Genomic DNA, 19,040 nt, shown 5'->3' on the forward strand with positions numbered 1-19,040 from the left:
ATAGGCATTAGGCATCTACCATAATCACGTATGGTGGCATAGTCAAGCGATGAAATGTGCGAATGTCGAAGATGATTTGATGTATATGGAAAGCAGGAGAGACGGAGCACATTTGAAGCCAAATAACTGGGAGCCGGCATCAAGAGATTGTAAGACAAACAGTCAGATAACCGTTGGAAAGCATAGAAAAGAAATCTGTAATAAAATAATGACGAATAGTAATACTTCATTTAACTTTACCATTGTCACACTGATGGTTGCATGCAGATAGCCGAGGGTTAGAAGAGGTAGCTCTGTTGACACATGCATCAACTGTCTGAGCAAGTGTATTTGCATGAACTTTTTCAGCTGCAATACATGGTAGATAGAAAGTCAGGGTGCATACAACAGGATCAAAAAAAAGGATGAATGAAGGCTGCAAAACATACATATCACAAGTGGACCCTGTTCCGTTAATTGTGACATTAACATTTTCGTCTCTGGCAACAGTTTACTGCACTGCTAAAATTTTTTACTGCCAAAAGCTACAAAGTAAAGAGGTGTTCAAGCCTCGGTCATGACTAATAACAGAAACATAAAACAACAGTATATTTAACAGCTGCAGGGGTATACTTAGAAAGGTTATGAATAAATGAGAAAGCAAAAATTGTGCAATGGATACGTACCAGCAGCACAATTGTTATAACAGAGCCTAAAGAATCTGATAGTTCAGAAATCTGCTGAGATTGTTCACCAAGAGGCTTGGACAAGAGTTTCGTTAACTTTCTTTTGTGATGCGCATCTCTATTTTTCCTTCGATGAGCCTCTTTTTGTTCTACCGAAAGAGCAGCAAATTGTTCTCTTTTTTTTTTTTTCAATTCCTCTCATTTTTTTTCTCCCGAACATTCAGAGCATTGTCAGGTGGATGTTACTCAGAGGAACTCATGTTGTCCGTATTATAACCCAGGAGATTTTTTTAATATAATTACACAGTAGATAAAACAGAAACTTCCTAAGCGTAATAAGCAAAGAACACTGATAGCAACAACAGGAAAGACGATAGAGGCAAACTATCAACTAACAGGCATGTTAATAAACATAGCAAAATAATATCTCCATCGATGGGTAAGGCAGAAACCAGTGCAGCAAATCTGTTGGAAACCTGAATAAAAGATGTTAAGGCAGTAAGCATAAGATGATAACAGAGCAGGGAACAGATTTTCATCGAATATCAAATATCAGATAATACAAAAATACCTTGTGTATGAGTTTCTGGATTCACAACAACTGAGAAGAAGGTTTACATACAACTGAGAAGTGGAGTCCGCAGTCGATTTTGCATGAAGACTGTTTGCATCTTAGAAGTCAATGAAAGAAACGCGGAATTACAAATACAGCCAAGCGGTGGCATGGAGTGGTGCACAAAAGAGATATCTCCCGAAAGAATTTGGTAAATAACAAAGGTTAATGGCCGACAATTAATAAAAGCTGGCCATCAATTTTAAGCAAGAGTTGAATGTTAAATGACACGTATCTTTTGAGATGATGACAAGGAACCTGCGCACTTACTCAAATTTGAGGATTAAAAAATATGAAGAAAATAAAATAATAAAGGATTAGGAGAACATGTAATTGAATTTTTTTTATCTTACATGTATATATTTTTTTGTATACCTACGTACTTACTTAAATTTTAGTTAAACAGTAATTGAATTGTAGTTAAATTTCAGTTAAATTTTATATATAAAGAAAAGAGCAAATTATCCGGCTGGCCATTAAACTTTTGCGATCGTTGAGTTTTGGTCACTCAACTATTAAAAGTCTGGTTTTGGCCACTAAAATGCATAAAGTTAAAATTCGTGGCCATTCTGTTAGATTTGGCCGTTAAATTCACCGATCTGTCTGTCTGCACGATTTTCAAAACAAAATGCAGGGTTAATTTAGGAAGTTAAAAATAGCATCTTCTTCTTTAGGCCAAGTTCCTCAAGTTCCTTCCTCAAGCCCAGAAGCATTGGTGATTGAAGTGGGAAAGATTCCAGAGAAATTGTTTTCCGTAACAGCTATTAGTTTCAGATTTGGTAGGGTGAGACCCACATCAATTGGGAGATTGCCATGGAAGTCATGGTATGGAACTCCAAGTAGTCCTTCCTGCAACAGAGTCAAAGCTGCCGGAATGCTGACTCTCCTAGTCAATAGGGCTATTGAAACCAATCCACCCTAAGCAGCAGCCACCCAAGAGATCCACAAAGGACCGCCATACCAAAGTTGACGACCGAGGCAGGCGTATCCGAATGCCGGCTGCCTGTGCAGCTAGGGTTTTCCAGTTGACTCGAGAGCTAGGTCACAAGTCCGACGGCGAGACAATCAAGTGGCTTCTACAGCAAGCCGAGCCAGCCATAATCGCCGCCACCGGCACGGGAACCATCCCGGCTAACATTTCAACCCTCAACATATCCGTCAGGAGCAGCGGCTCCACTCTCTCTGCTCCTCCTTCAAATTAAGGAAAAAAATATAGGGAAGATTTGTTTAAAGAGGAAGGATCAAGCGGCCGCCAAGGAGACGGCGCAGATGAAACTTCCCCTTCTCCTTCAAATAAGCAATTCAAAGTAGGAGGTGGTGGTGGTGGCATGCAGATACTGGTGGCGTTGCAGATACGCTCCGAAATCTACTGGTGGCGTTGCAGGAGTGATGCCTGCGGTGGATGAAAAGGGTCTGACGAAGATTTGAAGAGGGGCAGGAAGAAGAACAACAATTTTTTAGAGAAGCATTGAATGCTATATTGAATTCCTAAATTAACCCTATCTTTTGTCTTGGAAATCGCGCGAACGGACGTATTGACGAACTTAACGGTTAAACCTAACAGAATGGCCTTATATCTTAACTTTATATATTTGAGTGGCCAAAACCAGACTTTTAATAGTTGAGTGACCAAAACTCGACGATGGCAAAAGTTTAATGGCCAACCAGATAATTTGCTCTAAAGAAAATAACATAAAGGATTAGGGGAACATGTGATTGAATTGTTTGATCTTACATATATCTCTATTTTATATATCTATATATATATATCACATATATACGTATATATTTACATATTATATTACAGCTATTCAATAGAAGATATAAGCAAAAGCTTCAGCATAAACGATAGCTTTGTTGCAAATGAAAAATCGCATCACATAAGTGCCAGGAGCAAAAAACACAATCCAAAAAAAGAAAAAAAAGGTCCAGTGCACTTGAACGCCGACCTCAAGGTACAAGAGCTTTACCAAGAATTTGAGCACTCTCCACCGTAGAAACACAAAGTGCTTCTTATGTATATGTAAGGATACTACAAAGTTAATGACCAAATTAAGGGTTCACTTGGTGGGGAGTAAAATATTCTTTTCGGAAAATGTCTTCCATGGAAAATATTTGATATATTATGGGTCGAATAAATATTATTGATCTAGTGAGAGAATAAAAGTTCTAGTCACGGTCGTGCGAATTGAGGAATTAATCAAGCTAATATGCGAAAACGATCAAGATTCTTGATCACTCCAGCCCAACTCCGCTATTGTGCCTACTTTGTTAAATCTAAGTAACGTTTTATGTAAAATGTGACATAATAGTTTTTCCAAGCCTAAAAAAGTGAAATTGGTGTCCAGATGCTCAAGTTGGTGAGGGAAAGGAATGCATAGGTAAGCCAGCCCAAATCCAATTGCCCAATTATTTTGTGCAGTGGGCTCTTTGTTTATGTCGGACTCCTCAAAGCTTGCGGTTTTGGGCTCAAATGGGAAAAAAAAAGAAAAAGAAAAAGGAACTAGTCTTTATACGTTTCGTTTAAATCTATATGATCTTCGGACCAAGTGGCGAAGTTGCAGTTGGAATGTTGGATACGTGGAGGACGCAAAGGAGCTGAGGCTTTTGCACGTGTCGTCATGGAGGGAGAAGAAGCTTGCATGCAGCGTTACACATAGGAATACCGAAATTATCCCTAACCATTTTTCATGCATTCTTCTTCTTGTTTGTTCCTTTTCTTCCTCGTACAAAATCCTCAACTTTCTTTTTTCCGTCGGTTTTTACAAACAAATGAAACTTCTTCATTCCTAGTTTGCACCATAAACTTATGGAATGAAAATCCACCTTTTTCCTATACATCAAGGAAAGAGAGAGGCAATGATAATGATGAAGCATTCCACATTTAATTTAAAGACATATTGATATATTATTCCTGAAATAATTTGTTTTAAAAACTTAACGACACCTTAAAAATTTTAACATACATTTTTACACGTTATGTTTGATTATCATTTATTGAATTTTAACTATATTATAAATTTTTTTGCATGAGAAATGAGTTTTTTTTTTTAAAAAAAAAATCTATTCTAAACGACTTATGACAGTTACAAACTAAATTATGGTACATCTTTTGAATTTTAAAAATTTTCATATTATTATTCTTGACTTTAAGTGGCTTTTTGTGAATGAACTTTTTCTTTTCGTTTGTTAATTTGACTTATTGTGTTGCGACACATAAATTTTGTGATAAAATTTGTTAACTAATTTCATGGTACTTGCACAATTTAATTACTTTGTGCTCCGAGGAGGGGCAAAAGTGTCACTTCGGGCTCCAACAGTCCTATTTCCTTGCACCGTCTTCTTCTCCCCTTCTACGACACTCCTCCCCGTTCCATTCCAGACCAGGGTCCAAAACCACCGTCCAAGAGAGGAGCAGACTGCAGAGTGATGCATACAGCCACAAAGATGATGATGACAAGCGGAGGTCTGATGCTAACCTGCACTCTGGCTATTACCCTCTTATCCTGCGCACTCATCTCTTCAACCACTTTCCAACATGAAACTCAGTATCCAGTACAAGACCCGTTAATGATACGCCAAGTCACTGACAATCACCACCACCACCGCCACCACCCACGTAGGTCTTCTGCAAACCATCGTCTACTGGGCACCACCACAGAGCTTCACTTCAAGTCCTTCATGGAGGAGTACGAGAAAAGTTACTCTACGCACGAGGAGTACGTGCACCGCTTGGGGATTTTTGCCAAGAACCTCATCAAGGCCGCGGAGCACCAGGCCATGGACCCCTCCGCAATCCACGGCGTCACCCAGTTCTCTGATCTTACCGAGGAGGAGTTTGAGGCTACGTACATGGGCCTTAAAGGTGGCGCTGGAGTTGGTGGGACCACCCAGCTGGGGAAAGATGATGGGGATGAGAGTGCAGCAGAGGTGATGATGGATGTATCTGATTTGCCGGAGAGTTTTGATTGGAGAGAAAAAGGTGCTGTGACCGAAGTGAAGACGCAGGTAATTCTCGACTCATATTATTCTACAGTTGGCCAGTCCATTTTTTGAGTTTGCTACTACATTTGCTTTATTACCTTTTAATGTGTATCAATCGTGACCATTTGCGGGGGAGGTGGAAGCAGTGTTAAAAGCACGGAAGCTAGCTGAATGAATTCCCCATTGACTTCGATGAGAAGGTTAAAGAAATATTGGTAGTCTTGCAGACTGAGTTTGGCTGAACATTTTAGACTGAAATTAGACTGGGTAACTGAGTTCCTTCACTTAATTTAATTGTTGGTGAAGTAGAGACTCATAATTTTGGTAGTAACTGAGAATAAATGTGTTGGATATAATTAAATTTCTTGAGTACCTTGCTGTTTATGGTATTGCTGTTTGATGTTTCATCCACATTTACGATTAGTGCATACATGAATCACCACCAGTTTTATCTACCCAAAAAAAAAAAGAAGAGAGAGAGCGAAAAAAGGGAATCACTACCAGTTTTAGCTAGGCTGTGTAGATATGATATAGGAATAAAAAAAAAATGTTCCAAAGAAATTGATGGCTCCAATTAAGAAACTCTGCTCTCATTTTTATTTATGGTTACATTATATTCCAAATATCTTATGGCAAAGTCTGTAAAGTGCTTATAACACCATATTCTAATGGTGTTGGAAATATATAGGGGTTAATATATCAGAACTCAAGATATTTTTCCTACTTTAGGCATTATATTTGGCTAACTCGTGTCCAAATTCGAATTCAAAATTGACCATTGTTTTTCTGTTAGAAATCAACATGCCTGTTGGATGTCATGCATGGACAAATTGCTGTACGTATTTTGTAATAATGGTGCAGGCCAGTAAATATGTGACTTATGTTCCTAGTTCATAGCAGTAGCAACGCTAGCTGAAGCTGTAATTGGAATTTTGCAACAGCATTTATCTATGACAATTGCCAATTAGATATGCTCCATCAAGGCTGTAATTTTGTGCCAAAATTTTTTCCCATGGAAAGAAGAACAGCTTCATTAATTCCATCTTATCTATAAGTTGAAAGTTATACATTGCAGGGAAGATGTGGATCGTGTTGGGCTTTTAGTACAACTGGAGCTATTGAAGGAGCTAATTTCATTGCAACTGGCAAGCTTCTCAGCCTAAGTGAACAGCAGCTTGTGGATTGTGATCATATGGTTGGTTAAGTTTCTTTGAAACTCCTTGATCAGTTGGCTTTTCGCAAGATTTAATGCCATTTCTGGGTGGCAAATGAGTTCTTCTAGCTTAACATGTTTGCAATAACTAGTCCAAAGGGCTAATCTTTTGGATCATGTGGATGTAGGATAGGACTAAACGAACACTTTAATTGTAGTTGAGGCTGATCCTTCGTATTTTGGTTGACAATGTCTATGAGACATGAATTTGTTTCTTTGTGGTTTTCTCTGTAGTGTGATTTAAAAGAAAAAGATGACTGTGATGATGGATGCTCTGGAGGGCTAATGACAACTGCTTTCAACTACTTGATAGAGGCAGGAGGTATAGAGGAGGAGGTAACCTATCCCTATACTGGGAAACGCGGAGAATGCAAATTCAATCCTGAGAAAGTTGCGGTGAAAGTGCGGAATTTCACAAAAATCCCTGTGGATGAGAGTCAAATTGCTGCCAATGTAGTGCATAATGGCCCGCTTGCAAGTAAGAATATTATCAATAAGAGATGCATTTATTGTTCTCACAAAATTCTGTTTCTCCTGATCAGTTGGAGCATGAATTTTGAGCATACGCACTTGAGCATATTTGCTGCTAAATGTTTTCTGGGTAGAAATTTTATTGGAAAAAAAAGACATTCTACTTCATGTAAAGGAGTGGCCATATTTGTGAATATTCCATACATTGGAATCTACTTATTATTGTAGCAACCACTAAAGGAGATATTCTACCATGCAGTTGGATTGAATGCGGTATTCATGCAAACTTACATCGGGGGTGTGTCATGTCCTCTTATTTGTGACAAAAAGAGGATCAACCATGGTGTTCTTCTTGTGGGCTATGGTTCTAGAGGCTTCTCAATCCTTAGGCTTGGCTACAAGCCATACTGGATTATCAAGAACTCATGGGGGAAGCGTTGGGGCGAACATGGTTACTACCGGCTTTGTCGAGGGCACAACATGTGTGGAATGAGCACAATGGTTTCAGCTGTGGTGACACAGACCTCTTGATACCAAAACATCTCTGCTCTTCAGAGGTTGTGTACAAGGTGGTTTGCTCTCGGAAGATCTTATCATGTTTTCGAAATATTTAGGTTTGCATAATATGAAGGGTAGAGAGTAATAAGAAACAAACAAAAGTTCAGGCCTGTTTCTGATAGGAATGGAATATGATCGGAGTCATTTGTTACTGGATCTTTCAGGATTTCTCCTCTGTTTTTCGTTTCCAGTGATTTGCTGTTCTTTGTATAAATGTGCTACCTTTGTACTTCGATGTCGATGACTTTTTTAATCTCTGGATTAGTCATGGGTCGAGCAACCATTCATTGTCTATGCGGTCATTTGTCAGAACCAAGCGTAATTCAGGTAATAGAAAAATGTATTAAAAAGGTTCCGACCTGCCGGATTCGAACCAGCGACCTAAGGATATCCATGTTTATCACACTACAGTCCTCCGCTCTGCCAACTGAGCTAAGGTCGGCTTGTGCCTTCGGATCCCTTTATGTTAAATAATTTCTATATACCCCTTGTTTCGCGGACCACGTCTTATTTGTAAGTTGATTCAACTGCTTTCAGCTGTACACTGATAATCAAAAGCCGAAAGTAATAATTGTCGATTTATTTTTTTGGGCAATCTCATCTTATCCCTTTAAAAAAAAAAAAAAAAAAATTCGCTAAGCTGTCTTTAAACTACCTTTTATAGAGTCAAATACTAAGCAACGAAATGCTTTAGACTATGAATAACTTCTAAAGCCCACCGTAAGCAAAATTTTTGAGCACCGGGGGCATCTGGGCTATCCGTAGATCTAAACTGGCCCAAATTCACTAGGATACAATAATGTATTTACACTTACTTTATATTTGAGAAAAGGACATGAAAATATTTAAAGAGAATTTAGACGGGACTAAATCACCACGGTTCAAACGAATACTTACACACCCATTGATGACATTTTCATGAATGTCTGAATTTTAGAATATAGATAAAGAAATTTGATTTCTGATGACATTTTCAAAAATATCTAAATTTTAGAAAATGAACAAAGAAATTTAATTTCTTAAGGTACACTCAAACTAAAACCTTTAAAATTCTACATTAGAAATAGTTGATTAGCCCAAATCCACTATAGTTACTGTAGGCCTACGCCCTGACAAATATATATTTTTTAAATCCACTAAGATGGTGTGATTTGATTCTTTTGCCTTTATTTTCATATTGATTGATTCATTTCTATCCATCTCATCAAAAAGACAAGAAAACTTTTTAAACGAATCGGAAGAAAATGAGGTGGCAGCAGCTGGATTCTGTCTTGCTGCCAGCGCGTCCTGTGAAGCTCGTGCCGCACGAAAATGAAGAAAATCTCCGCACGGCTAATCATTGCACATTTTTCTCGAGCTGCAGCTATCTAATGACCAAAAAGGACCTCAGAAAGCGACGGAATTGACAAACCTTGAGAGGTTGGTGAAGGGTATTAGAGTCAAACGACTCAGCAGCGTGGCTTTTTCCAATCAAAAGCCCCCCGCCATGTCATCTCTGAAAGAAAATCCCGAAACGTAAAATGGACAGCATGCCGATTCTTCAAGAAAAGCTAATTAATAAATATTACAAAATCATAGGAACGGAAGAAAAATCAGAAAGTGACGACAGAAACCATAATCAATGCGCCACATGTGCTACGGCCTCCAGCCCTCTATAAATACCCCTTCGCCCGCTCCTGGGTTTTCTTTCGTCTCTCCTCTCTCTCGTTTTGGGCAGCTCTTCAAGACAGCCCGAATAAGGTACGACTTCTTATTCCTTCTTTCTTTATTAGTATAATTTTTAGTTTTAGTTTTGTGTTTTCTATTTGCATTATTTTTTTCTGTCTTTTGTTGTTTGTCTTGTTTATTTGTGTTTGGCATGCTGATGAAGTCAATGCATGGCTGATTCATGGAAAATAGTTTCAGGGGTTTCGTGGGGGTTTTCTATCTACTATTACAGTTTTATGAAGTTGGGCTGATTTTTCAGGCATGTTATTGCTAGATGCTCAAATTAATTTAGAAGAGGTAAGATGGTTAATGTACGCGGATAAGCTTTTGATTGCGTTTCAAGATTTTACATTTCACGATTTTATTGGTTTTAGGCAGGTAAAATTATTACTGTGACCATGAGAAAAGATACAAAGATTGGGTTTTTTTCTTTTTCCTACTGATAAGGAGCAAGACAAAGTCTTGAGACTATGCAGCCTGCAGCGTTTCTCTGAATAGATAGCTTAGCAATATCTTTGGTGTAGTCTTCCTGCAACCCTGTTCTTACATCTGTTTTACCGTGGATAGGTTTGGTTTTGTTTTCTGAGCGTAGAGACCAGGGGTAGAGGGTTGGCTTTGGTGCAAAGGAGATTAAAGGGTAGAACTTCATAAATCTGATCCTGAGCTGGATTTCTGAAGAATGGAATTGAAGATGAATATATTTAATTTTAAGATTTTCTACAGTTAAGACTAATAAAGGAATCTAGATGTTTATTGGTTGCATGGAGGAGATAAAATCAAGGGGATCATTATGGCATTGATGTTTTGTGGTTAATTTCTCTAACACTTTCTTTTGTTGCTAAATTAAAGATGCAAATACTATCAAGATTCAGTTTTTAATGATTGGCAAACATAGTGTTGACCATGTTTGTCTTTATTTGTCTCATCTATTCATTTACTCTAGTGTATTTGAAGGAAGAATCGCGTGTATTATACTTTTATCATCCTCCTCCTCCATTCCAGGTTGGATATGGTCAATCTTTTTCAGGAAGTTTAAGGAAGTCCTTAATATGAAAATTGCGAGATAAGAAAACTAACAGTGTTATAATAGTCACTTAATATGGCCTATACGTAGTCATATAGGAGGCAAGATATGGACAGTCTATGAAATGGAGTACTTGGGTGCTCCTTCAAAGAATGACATTGGGAGGAATGCTAAATAGTTAACTACTTTAGCATTTATGGGAGAGCATCCCTTGATACCCTTCTTTGAGGAAAAGAAGCATGGCTCTCCATCTGCCCGCTTTGAGGAAGAGAAGCAGATAGGATTGTCAACCATAAAAGAATCTATATGTCACGAACCGGGTTAAGGAATTAGAAGAAGATGTATGAGCTTTAGGCCTTTCCTTGCGAGAAATAAGTTGGAAATTGTTTGACTATGAGTGCAGAGACCATTACAATATTCCTTCTTGATTGTGAGAACATACTCCAGATTATGTACAGATCCCGTGTGGACCTTTTGTAATCAACTATGAAAATTGTGATATTTTCTTTACCTTGTATGAATATTGACTTAAATGTGCTTGATTTTAAGGTCCAGAACCGTTATGATAAAGTTGCTTTATCTCTTAAAGGAGCATGTCATTTATCACTGTTATTTTCTTTTTTTCAAGCCTTTAACTGTTCCCATGTACTGCATTTATTTATGTTCCATTTTCATTGCAGAGTGAGGACTACTTTCAGAAATAAACTACAATTCTGTTCTCCACACCTTTGACACAACTTTGAGAGAATATAGAAGGTAAAGTTTGCCATAACTATTCTTTTGTTGCAAAAGGGAATGGTTTCTCAGCATGCAGACGATGGACGTCACAGCTGTAAGTTGCCATTTCCATGAGAAGAAGCCTTTTGAAGGACTTACACCCACTAATGAAGCCAAAAAGCCTGTAGAGGATAATTCAAACAGCCCTGTATTTGTTAATCATGGCAAGTTTTTTAATTGTTGTTCTTCAGTTGATATTAAAGCAGGAAAATGGTGATTCATGAATTGTGTCTTACCTATTTGAGGCCCAAAATAGTATTTCCAAGCATGTCAGTATTGCATCTACATTGTTGTAAAATAGGGATTATTCAGAAAGCATAGGCTCTTTTATGCAGTTTCGGTTGTATGTTAGTGGATTAGGATGTATGAAATATCCTGAAGTTTCATTTTAGACAATCAGATGTACCAAGATTATGCCTGTATCTGCCTAGAATCCATTTTGCAATTAGGTCCTTGATTATGACTCTGCACTTGAATTAGTGATCCGCTAAGATATTTTTAAACTAGCCATGGGATGTGGAAATGCCAATTCCAGCCTGCTAAAATATGTTGATATGCGGACTCTGTTTCTATTTGAATTTTAATAGTTGGCTTTGAGATCTTCGTAGTTTGCCTTTTTCATGTCGAAATTGATGATGTTTCTGTGTTGTGACCTACTTAAGTGCTGCAAGGTCAGAATGACTTCTTTTGTTAGTATAGCTGAAATTAGCACCACCTTTCGCACTCTTGCAGATATCAGTCCTTGTTTCTGATATCTCCTCTAGCTTCCCTATGATTCTGAAGATATTGCATTATACTTCACTCTGATTTGACAATATTGCGTTATGCCCAGTCTGATTCTGGGGATATTGCACTCTATCTGCCTTAAGATGGTGCCATACTTAAGAAAAGTTTTGTCTCTATGTTCACGATCAGTGAGATCAACAGCGATGAGAATATCATATTTTTCAATTGTCAGTAAAAAGTATATGCTAAATGCAGTTTTGAGATCTTCACCGTTAATGAAAAGGTAAGGCTAATGTGGCTTAATATGTTATGTAGCTGCAAATGCATGGCACGAGAGCAGAAAAAGATGGACAGGAGATCTAAACCAGAGATCAATAAGGATAGAGAAAGACCCCATTATAAGGTACACTCCTCTCTTGAAACTTTCTCTTGGAACACTGAGAGAACTGTTGCATTTATGACTCTGAAGATACTATGTCCTTTGTGGATTAAGATCTGGCTACAGCAGTGCTGTAGAAGTTTGTTTTACTGTTTCAGATGCCATCAATAGAATCTGAGTCTTGATAACTATCCCTTTGAAGATATTGAGTATTGATAGTCTTGTTAGTGTACGTCTAGGCATAGAGTTCTTTATTGATTCCTAAAAGTTCCTAGTTTATGCAGAAAGCAAATACCTTTTGTACTTAAAAGAATGCCAATTAGCAGATCTAGGTTGGTAGGATAGGCTTATAAGGAAAGGAGTAACACTCAATAGGCCTAGTTAGTGCATGAATTCTACATGTCTTAGGTAACACAATCCTGAGTGGCTCCATCCAGTTTGGGTTGGCTAATTATCTTGACTATTATAACCACCAGCCTCTGGAAACTGTCTGGCACAAGCTACCAAGTTGCCTCCCAAAATTATTCCTTGGCTTTTCTAGTAAAAGGTTTTCATCCAGAATTTTATCTTAAAGAAAGCTTTGAAAACTACGGGAATATATGAAACTAGAAAATGGAAAACCACAATCTGTGTTATTTTTTAAGTTAGTGACCACTCCTGAATGGTCACCTATGATTATGACATTTAAGCAAGGCACTAGTTAGATAAAATAAAAGTTTTGGTCATATAGTTAGCACTACGGTGCATATTATACATGGTTTGGCTTTGATATTTAAAGGTAAGAGATGAGCAGCTATATTTTTTTTTTCCTTTAGATCTATTGCAATTCTTCAGCATTTCTTCCCTTGCCCCTTGAAGAACAATAAGAAGAAATGAAGAAGAACAAGCCAGCTATGTTCATTCCAAGCAAAATACAAAAATGGTTTTCTGGATGTAAGCACAGACATGTATATCATCATATATGCACTTCATGTCTCAATAATTACTATGCCAAAGACTTCATTGTTATTGTGTTAGCCTGAATCTGTCTATGCATAAAGGAATTGTAGGGGAGTTGCCTCCATAAAGCTTAAAGATTGACAATCACCTTGTTGCACAGAAGATTATTGTTACTGTTTCACCATTTTGGACTTTTTCTTTGTTTTATTACATGCATGTGGAAAGCTCAGTGCTCCCGTCTAATTTTAATTGCTAGACCCCCTCCCCCCCCCCCCCCCCTCTTTTCCCAAACCCTCCCAGTGACAAGAAAACAGAAAAGGAGAAGAAGAAAGAGTTGCTCTGTAAGTATGTCATTTTAAATGTGGTATTTTGCGGTAGAAATTTGATGTGTAATTTTTTTCTTGCAGCTGGTCAACGACTTATGAGGATTTGCTCTCAACTAATGAGCCCTTCCCTGAAAGAATTCCTTTAACGGTAAGGAATTAGCAGTTAAAATGTTTGCATGGATTCCAGCACTGGTCCCACATTTTATGCATAGGTTTGATCTTTTCATATTTTTCTTCTCTCTATGGTGTTTATGTGCTTGGTTTCTGGTGTTTTGAGTTTGTGCAGGAGATGGTGGACTTTTTAGTTGATATATGGCACGATGAGGGGCATTTTGACTAAAACAAAGTGCCCCCGTTTGTCTTCTGGGCAGTTGCTTCTTTGGATAGCACTGAGAGTGGAAATATATGTCACTTTTGACTTTGCCGAATACGATCAAGCATCCAAATAAATTAGAGATACCCTCTCATTTATTGTTTATTTGGAGGTTTAAAATCCTTAAGTTGGTTAGTGCAGGCATCTGCAAGATCTGTTGTAGTATTAGCTAAGAGAGATAAAAGTAGCTGACTTTATCAAGAAATAGAGGATGCTGTTGTAACCGATTACTGATATGCTATACTTATTTGCGTCATGCAAATATAAACAGTATCTAGTGTTCCAGATGCGCCAATCATGTTTTCAGTGATCTTTCTTGAAACTGGTTATTCATGTTTTTCTTCTGTTTATCAATGTGGATGATTTTTAAAGCCCTCAGCATCATTCTTTAGAAATTCTTGAAACAGGGGAAGAAGAAGGAAGAAGTTTGGAATGGTAAGCCACAGACGGTTTTGCTCAGTCTGTTACTTCACTCAAAAGTCTTCATACTCTACGGCTTTTCTACCCTTGTCGGGTCCAAACAAGGTCGGGAAAATGGCTTTCCGACGGCTTTCCTACCCTTGTCGGGTACTCTGTGATATAAGATAGACTAGCTTAAAGTCTTTGACAATGAACAGCCCTTCACCTACTTTGATGGCCACCATCTTCGACACCAGGTACCCTCAAGTTTATCCCAAGTACAATCTCGTTTAACCTCTAATTTCTGGTTAAGCGCATTTGTCTTTGCTCACAATGCCCAACTGCAATTGGTAGTGAAGCAAGTTATGAAGCAGTATGCAATTATTTACTACGGTATTAAGCAAGTTATGAAACAAAAGAGGCACAAGAAAAGCAAGAGAGATTGGACAACGGATCGACAATTTCCACGCATCATACACCATCACCACTGTAATTTTTTATTGCATTCTACAAAAATTAATTGTGTATACGTGTATATATGTATCTATCCCTACACTAATTGGTATGTTACAATGCATTCCACGCATTATATAATGCCACAGATAACAGCATCACATCACTGTCATAAATATATTTCTTGAATTACCTATTACTAATACTACTTTTTTTTTACTTCTTCTACAATTCACAACACTTACACCATCCTCTCACTTTAAAAGAAATGAGAAATATTATATACTTATGAATTTTCCAAGACACCTAAAGGCTCGGTTTGCATTCCTCATTTTTTGAATAACAAGTTTTTCATATATAATGATACAATAATATACAAATAAAAATAATTTTAAAAATACTGTATTCATATAATATATCAAAAACAACTCCAAATATATATAAAAAAATCTAATCATTTTCTTCTACCATTGATCACCACTACCCACCACTACCAGCCTTACCCAACGCCGCCATCATCCATTCCTTTCTCCTCTCCTCTCTTCTTTCTCTCCTCCTCCCTTCCCCTTTCCAGCCACACCCTACCCCTCCTCTTCCTCCCCTCCCCTCCCCCAAATTTGGTCTTAACTAGAGTTTATGATTTGGCAGCAATGTTGTGAACAGAGGCCTCGATTTGGCCTCGACTAGATATGGGGTGGGGGAAAGGGGAGGGGTGAGGCGTGGTGGGGAAAGGGGAAGAGAATGTGAAGGGAGAAGAGGAGGAAAGAAAGGGAGGAGGAAGATGTGAGGATGAAAGAGATAGAGGAGGAGAGGAGGAGGAAGAAGAACAAGGAGAAGGGAGGGGGGTGGTGGTGGTAATTTTTAAAAAATGCCACAAAAATTTTTAAATTTAAAAAAATACTCCAAATTATATCTTAAAAACACTTTCAAAAAATATCTACAGTAAAAAAATTTTCATACACACTGTTATAATAAAATATTTCAAAAATATCTCAAAAAATAACTAATCCAAATGATACTTAATTTATTATATGAATGCATATACTCATATTTATTATCCTTTATATTTAGATACTTTTTTAAAAAAAATAATTTCATTCTTGTCCAAAAATTTAATACTTAAAAGCTATCTTAATGAGTGGTTGACGCTTTTGAAATTTAACGGAGATGGAATAGGAACGATTGCATATAACACAGTCATGATTTAGCCAGAAAAAAAAAAAAGATTTAGATCTTAATATCACGTGTAGAGCTCATAAAATTTGATTCTATTTTTACAGTGTATTGAAAGTGAATTATATATGTGGAATTAAACAAAGACTGCCCAAATGATTTTTGACTATTTGGGCCCCTGGTCCAAATTGAACTCCACAGTGCAATGCCAGACACGGATTTTCCTTCCTATTAATACATAAATATCCATCCAGATTTGTTTTTCTTTTCCCTCCGCAGCACTCGCAAAATTCAGTGACCCCTATGCCTTCACGCTTAAGGCATTCGGTTGTAGTACTTCTTTTTGTCATGAACCCATCCCCTTCCCTCCACACTTTTCTGACCGTTAGTTCAGATTCTGTTGTTCCTCCCTTGACGCTATCGCGCACTACACCCACTACATACTCTTTTCTCTATATACAATCCCCATCTCATCTCCCCCTCTCCCCCAAAAAGCCGCCTCCCATTTCCATTTTCTATCCCAAAACCCTATCTCGTCGACTCCCTCCCTCTCCCCACAACTATGAAGCACTCGATTTTCGTATCTCCTATCCTTGTTCTTCTCTTCGTCCTACTTTCTCCTCTTTCTTCCCATGCTTTTCTCCGATTGCCTCCGAATGCGTACTTTCCGTCCGTGCACGCCGAGAAGTTGATCCGGCAGCTGAATTTGTTCCCCAAACAGCTCATCAACATCGCCGATCACGACCCTCTGTCTTCTTCCTCCTTTTCTGAAGCTGAGAAAATTGTTGAAAGGCCGTTGAAGTTATCCAACTTAGTCTCCGATCCTAGCGTCACCGTTCAAGACCTTGCTCATCATGCTGGTTATTTCAAAATTGAGCACTCCCATGCCGCCAGGTTAATTTCTTGAAGAGACATAGTTAGATCAACTTTTTCTCTTTGCATTTTTGTTAATTTTGCAATTTCTTTTACATTTTATTGAATTTTTTGGTGGATTTTTCAGTATCATTTCGAGGTCCTTTTTTTGGGAAAAGAATTGTTAATTGTTGATTGTTAGCTTATCATCCGTAGGTCGTGGTATATACATTATATATTTGGGACAATTTTAAGGAAATTTGTAGTTTTCAGTTTGAGTTTTTTTTTTCTTTCAGTGGTAGTAAAACCCCTGTATTCAGTTTATCTTTGAGCGAATGTTCTTTTCTTATCGGTATGTAGTTAGACATTGCAAACCTCAAGAGTTTCAGCAGTATCTTTTGATTTGAGTTTCTTCTTTCTATTTGTATTTCAATCAATATTTACCTGCACTATGATTGCTACTGGACCTGCAGCAAAGCACTAAATTCTGGTGGTGTGGCTTTGTTGTGACTCTCTCAATTAATTGTACTTCCTATCTAGATTGGTTAATTTAATTGCTTTGTTTGGCTGCTTTACTTATGCTGATTGCGATCAGGACTTTGCTAATTTGTGCTGGTTGGGTTTTCTAGGATGTTTTACTTTTTCTTCCAATCACGCAACAGCAAGAAAGACCCAGTCGTTATCTGGTTGACTGGCGGACCTGGTTGCGGCAGTGAATTAGCACTCTTTTATGAAAATGGACCTTTCAGTATTGCTAAAAACTTGTCTCTTCTCTGGAATGACTATGGCTGGGACAAGGTATTTTCGCTCTTTTTGCAGTTCTCTCAGTTTTGTGATCTTTGTCGTGTCAAATTTCTTTAGAGGTAATGCTGTTAAAAGAGCAGGGGTAATTGCATCTTTTGTTGCTAGAGCCAAAGTCTGGTGGAAGAAATCAAAAGTACATCAATGTTGTGAATATACTGTTGGTTTCTTATTCAAATGCATCCATAGTGAGCAGAAGATGAGAAAGATGTTTCTTAGATTCTAGATTATGTGGCTTAGGTAAAGAGCTGAAGCACGGAGGAATATCCTGTCAGATAATTTCCATGGTGTATGCCTCATGTTGAGTCAATTTTCTAAATTGGAGTTAAACAAGAGATTGAAAAGGATGATCCACTCAATGGATTCTCCTTAGGTCTCCAAATATATTCAGTTGTCTTCCCCTATGCTATTATATTTACTCCTTTAAGTAGTTTTTTGTTTGAGCTGAAAAATAGAAGAGGCATGTTGCAACTGGAGCTCAATCAGGAAATTATTTTAAGTCTCAATCTTTTTAGAAAATCAGTGCAAGGGTGAGGTAAAATTAAACATTCAGAGGGAGGGAGAGTATCAAAAGCATATTGCAGGGAAGGGAATTTGGGTGGATGTTGCTCTATCAATGGGGAAGGAGATGCTATTCTAACATGCAAGTTTGTTGCGTTGCTTCATATCTATGCTATGGCACAACTGGGAATTTGACATACATCTCAAAAGTTGTCTGCTGTACTGTTTGTGCTTCGTTTGCTTAATATCATATTGGGTTACAGTTAGATGCTATTCTAACATTCAAGTTTGCTGCATTGCTTCATATCTAAGCTATAGCACGACTGGGAATTTGACATACATCTCAAAAGTTATCTGTTGTACTGATTGTGCTTCCTTTGCTTAATATCATATTGGGTTACAGTTTACTGATGAATGGAGGAGGGAGAAATGACAGCATTTGAAATGTTATTGTTTGCAGGTCTCGAATTTATTGTACGTGGACCAGCCCATTGGAACTGGCTTCAGCTACAGCACTGATAGGCGTGATATTCGTCATAACGAAGACGGAATTAGCAACGACTTATATGACTTTTTGCAGGTTGTCTTGTTTCATTCTTTGAATAAGTTTCCTGAAAAAGAGATTATTCTTGATACCCATTTTTGGCCATATTGATTGATAGGCAGCACATGATAATTAGTTATTGAAGGAGATGATTGATTAGCAATGCTAATATAGTATGTATCCATTCTATATAGGCTTTCTTTTCAAAGCATCGTGAGTTCGCAAAGAATGACTTCTACATAACAGGGGAATCATATGCTGGTCATTACATTCCAGCTTTTGCTGCTAGAGTGCACCGTGGAAACAAAGCTAAGGAAGGAATTCACATCAATCTGAAGGTATTCCTTATTTTGTTGACTCAAGTTATGTACTGATTGTGGTTTGACCTTACACTGAGTGGTGTAACAGGGATTTGCTATTGGTAATGGGCTGACTGAACCAGGAATCCAGTATGGAGCATACACTGATTATGCACTGGACATGGGGATTATTTCAGACTCTGATCATGACCGTATCAACAAGGTGCTTCCAGTGTGTGAGACAGCAATAAAGCTTTGTGGTA

At 37.8% G+C, this 19,040-nt stretch overlaps 3 protein-coding genes and 1 non-coding gene across 7 annotated transcripts; 3 read left to right on the forward strand and 1 right to left on the reverse strand.

Moving 5' to 3' along the window:
- Positions 1 to 4,660: 4,660 nt before the first annotated feature.
- Positions 4,661 to 7,757, forward strand: LOC113758334 (probable cysteine protease RD19D). 2 transcript variants are annotated; one of them, XM_027301251.1, is made up of 4 exons: positions 4,661 to 5,286; positions 6,338 to 6,457; positions 6,710 to 6,953; positions 7,206 to 7,757. In XM_027301251.1, the coding sequence occupies exons 1-4, from the start codon at positions 4,708 to 4,710 to the stop codon at positions 7,475 to 7,477; spliced, it is 1,215 nt and encodes a 404-aa protein (XP_027157052.1). In that variant the 5' UTR covers positions 4,661 to 4,707; the 3' UTR covers positions 7,478 to 7,757. The 2 variants fall into 2 exon arrangements, with proteins under 2 accessions (XP_027157052.1, XP_027157053.1); XM_027301252.1 differs by lacking the exon at positions 6,338 to 6,457.
- Positions 7,758 to 7,857: 100 nt separating this feature from the next.
- Positions 7,858 to 7,946, reverse strand: TRNAY-GUA. Its single transcript is given in 2 exon segments — positions 7,858 to 7,893; positions 7,910 to 7,946. It is a non-coding gene; the product is annotated as a tRNA-Tyr (tRNA).
- A 1,237-nt stretch (positions 7,947 to 9,183) lies between these two features.
- LOC113758333 lies at positions 9,184 to 14,067 on the forward strand. 3 transcript variants are annotated; one of them, XM_027301247.1, is made up of 5 exons: positions 9,184 to 9,244; positions 10,916 to 11,176; positions 12,054 to 12,141; positions 13,464 to 13,530; positions 13,669 to 14,067. In XM_027301247.1, exons 2-5 carry the CDS (start codon positions 11,044 to 11,046, stop codon positions 13,720 to 13,722), a joined length of 342 nt encoding a protein of 113 aa, XP_027157048.1. In that variant the 5' UTR covers positions 9,184 to 9,244; positions 10,916 to 11,043; the 3' UTR covers positions 13,723 to 14,067. The 3 variants fall into 3 exon arrangements, with proteins under 3 accessions (XP_027157048.1, XP_027157051.1, XP_027157050.1); XM_027301250.1 differs by having other exon boundaries at positions 10,916 to 11,067; XM_027301249.1 differs by lacking the exon at positions 9,184 to 9,244 and adding an exon at positions 9,488 to 9,508.
- Positions 14,068 to 16,154: 2,087 nt separating this feature from the next.
- LOC113758332 (serine carboxypeptidase-like 49) lies at positions 16,155 to 19,034 on the forward strand (the record flags this gene model as incomplete). The annotated part of the gene is made up of 5 exons (XM_027301246.1): positions 16,155 to 16,674; positions 17,262 to 17,430; positions 18,395 to 18,514; positions 18,673 to 18,816; positions 18,887 to 19,034. Coding segments are annotated over exons 1-5 (913 nt in total), but the record flags the coding sequence as incomplete, so codon positions are not given.
- Between the last annotated feature and the right edge of the window lie 6 nt (positions 19,035 to 19,040).

This window comes from Coffea eugenioides, unplaced genomic scaffold, assembly GCF_003713205.1.
Source record: "Coffea eugenioides isolate CCC68of unplaced genomic scaffold, Ceug_1.0 ScVebR1_489;HRSCAF=1175, whole genome shotgun sequence".
Taxonomy (NCBI): Eukaryota; Viridiplantae; Streptophyta; class Magnoliopsida; order Gentianales; family Rubiaceae; genus Coffea; species Coffea eugenioides.

What these genes read in the sequence shown, in the direction of transcription:
- LOC113758333 (XM_027301247.1), top strand. Translation starts at nt 11,044, where the DNA reads ATGCAGACGATGGACGTCACAGCTGTAAGTTGCCATTTCCATGAGAAG. An exon ending in GAGAAAGACCCCATTATAAG is followed by an intron (nt 12,142 to 13,463) that starts GTACACTCCTCT and finishes TTTTTCTTGCAG; the next exon opens with CTGGTCAACGACTTATGAGG. An exon ending in CTGAAAGAATTCCTTTAACG is followed by an intron (nt 13,531 to 13,668) that starts GTAAGGAATTAG and finishes GAGTTTGTGCAG; the next exon opens with GAGATGGTGGACTTTTTAGT.
- LOC113758334 (XM_027301251.1), top strand. Translation starts at nt 4,708, where the DNA reads ATGCATACAGCCACAAAGATGATGATGACAAGCGGAGGTCTGATGCTA. An exon ending in TGACCGAAGTGAAGACGCAG is followed by an intron (nt 5,287 to 6,337) that starts GTAATTCTCGAC and finishes TATACATTGCAG; the next exon opens with GGAAGATGTGGATCGTGTTG. An exon ending in TTGTGGATTGTGATCATATG is followed by an intron (nt 6,458 to 6,709) that starts GTTGGTTAAGTT and finishes TTTTCTCTGTAG; the next exon opens with TGTGATTTAAAAGAAAAAGA.